This window comes from Petaurus breviceps, unplaced genomic scaffold, assembly GCF_028583685.1.
Source record: "Petaurus breviceps papuanus isolate PSGF00001 unplaced genomic scaffold, PetGlider_PUasm1.0 91133, whole genome shotgun sequence".
Lineage (NCBI taxonomy): Eukaryota > Metazoa > Chordata > Mammalia > Diprotodontia > Petauridae > Petaurus > Petaurus breviceps.
Genome location: NW_027187419.1, coordinates 824,841 through 827,625, shown reverse-complemented (window position 1 = coordinate 827,625; position 2,785 = coordinate 824,841). Strand labels below are relative to the sequence as shown.

General features: G+C 42.5%; 1 protein-coding gene across 1 annotated transcript in view; it reads right to left on the bottom strand.

Moving 5' to 3' along the window:
- Nucleotides 1-573: 573 nt before the first annotated feature.
- Nucleotides 574-2,785, bottom strand: part of APOA4 (apolipoprotein A4) — a 3,754-nt gene continuing 1,542 nt past the window's right edge. The window contains 1 exon segment of the mRNA XM_069079764.1: nt 574-1,717. Within this exon segment, the coding sequence (XP_068935865.1) occupies nt 775-1,717 (943 nt within the window). The 3' untranslated portion in view covers nt 574-774.

The window sequence follows — 2,785 nt, the reverse complement described above, 5'->3', positions numbered from 1 at the left end:
ACACACACACACACACACACACACACACACACACACACACACACACAGAGGACTATTTTGCCTAAATGACTCTCAATACCAACCACTGTCTTTTTCCTTCCTTCCCATGACTGAGAAACACACTGAAATCAGGCTAAAATAGTTGTTTGTTTTTGCTGGTTTGTATTTAAAATAAAATTTTACTGATATTTTTTATTTTTATAACATTTAAACTCCTCCCTCTCTGCTCTCTTAGAGAACCATTCCTTAGATGTAGGCAGAGTGGTGATTTAATGGACTTGGTTGAAAACAGGAGGATTTGAATTCAAATACAGCCTCACACACTTATTAGCTATATAACCCTGGGGCAAGTCACTGAAATTCTCTTGGCCTCTCAGTTTCCTCATATGCAAATGAGAATAATAATAAATAGCACCTACCTTTCTGGGTTGTTGAGAGGCTTGAATGAGATAATGTACCATGAATCACTTTGCAAATCTTAAGACCACTATATAAATGCTAACTGTTGGTATTCTAACAAAGAATTTTAAAAGAGAAAGAAAATAATTCAACAAAACTGATCAATACACATGATTGTTGGGCTTGTTCTTTTTTTTTTTTTTTTTTGCGTTTTATTCAGCAAGGACCATGAATGCTACTTTTCACCATAGCATCAGTCCCAGGGCTGCACTTGGGGTGAGTGGGCAGACTGGTGGATGGATGGACAGAGAACCCTGGTCAGGAGGCAATGGTGGTCTAAAAAGAGCTGAGAAAGACTGCACAGACACTGAGGTTCTAAGCATTGGGGAAACAGAGCATCTCATCCTGGGTCTGCTTGAGGGTGCAGAAGAAAGAGTTGACTTTGTCCCTCAGGTCCTTCTCTAATAAGCTCAGGTGATCCTCCACCCCACAAGTACGGGGTGGCCCTAGCTTCTGCTTGAGTTCTTCCATATGCTGCACCAAGGCCTTGTTGAAGCACTCCCCAAAGGGTTCCACATTCTTACAGAACTCATCAATTTGCTGGTCCACCTGTCCACTCAGCTTGGTCAAGGACTGGTGCAGCTCCTCTGAGCTTTTAGGGAGATTCCCCTTTATCTCCTCAGCAAAGGGTGTCAGCTTTTGCTTCAGGTCCTCTGTATTGTCTGAGATCTTGGTCCTCAGCTGATCCACATTCTTTTTCATCTGGAAGGCCAGACATTCGATCTGGCGATTGAGCTGGTCTTGGGCACCCTTGGCAAAGGGTGTGAGGGCCTTCTGAAGCTCCGCAATGTGCTGATCAATCTTGTCCTGGAGCTGGTCTGCAAAGGGGGTGATCTGGCATTTCATCTTGTCTACTTGCTGGTTCACCTTGTTCTTGAACTCGCAGGCAAAGGGGGCCAGGGCCATCTGAATGCAGTTCATGTTCTCCTTCATGGCTGCCTCCAGCTGGCAGGAAAGGGGGGCCAGCTGCTGGCGGAGCTGCTCCGCATTCTCGTTGAGGCTGTTTTGGAGCTCATTAGTGCAGGGCCCCAGGCACTGCTTCAGGGCCTGCACATTTTCATTCATCTTCTGGCAGACCTGCTCTGAATTGGGCTGGAACTGGAGCCTCAGTTCCTCCAGCTCCTTCTGGATCTGCATCTTGAGCTTTTCTGAGTCCTGGACCATACGGCATGGCAATTCCATGGCAAAAGGCACTAGTTTTTTCTTCAGATCATCAGCCTGTGCGCTAGCTTCACCAAACTTATCCTGACAAAGGGTGCTGCCCAAGGGAAGAAGGAGGAAGAGGAAGAGGAGAAGGAAAAGGAGGAGGAGGAGGAGGAAAAGAAGGAGGAGGAGAAGGAGAAGAAAAGAAGATGAAGAAAAGAAGGAGGTTGCTATTAGTATATTATGTAATTATATATAAATATATATATAATATATTTATACAAAGCTGGTGGCAGAGATATTTCCCTACTTTTAACATGAATAATGAACAGCATGTAAAATACAATATATCATAATATATTATAATAACATTGCATTATATAATATAATATTATATCAGATGCTATACTACATTATATTAATATTAGTATTATATTACCAAATAATCCTTCACTAAAATTCACTGATGCCTTATCATGATCTGTAATATAATGCCAAGGAAAGGCAACTTCCCAGGTTCAAAATACCAGCATAGGTGCTCTCCATTTTATTCAGTGACCAACCAAGAACAGAGAAGATCAAAACATGACATCATTCCAAATACAGCATTTACTAAATGTGATTAAATAATCTCCAAGGACTACCCCACCCCAGGACCTTCCAATCATTCAATCAATTACAAAGTTCCTGGTCTAACTACTTCTCCACCCCTAGGCTATACCTTCATTTAGTCCACCACAAAGCCCCTCTTCTCAAATGGAGATTAATTTCCAAATATAAGTAAAGTACATTCACTTGTTCAACCATAGAACACAAAAAGGTCAAAAGTTCCCCACCCCTGGATCACAATTGAATCTACCCCAGAGTTACATCAAGTTTAAGCACAGCACTTAATACCCAAATGGAGGTCTTTGCTTCATCTTGACACGAGGCAAGTTCTCAGCAATCTTAGTTCCTGGGGAGACAAGGCTTAGCAAGGCCACAAGATACATTGCCAGTCCCTTCATTAATTCATCCTTTGTCTGTAGAACAGTCCTAGAACCCCTGAAAACATTAGCAAAACCCTCTCCCAGGATTTCTTTAAACATACAACAAGAAAATCCTTCTTCAGGGCTTCTGAACCAACAGAAAGGTTCCCAGACCCCTGCAACAACAGCACTGTCCTTCACCAGTGGACAGTATT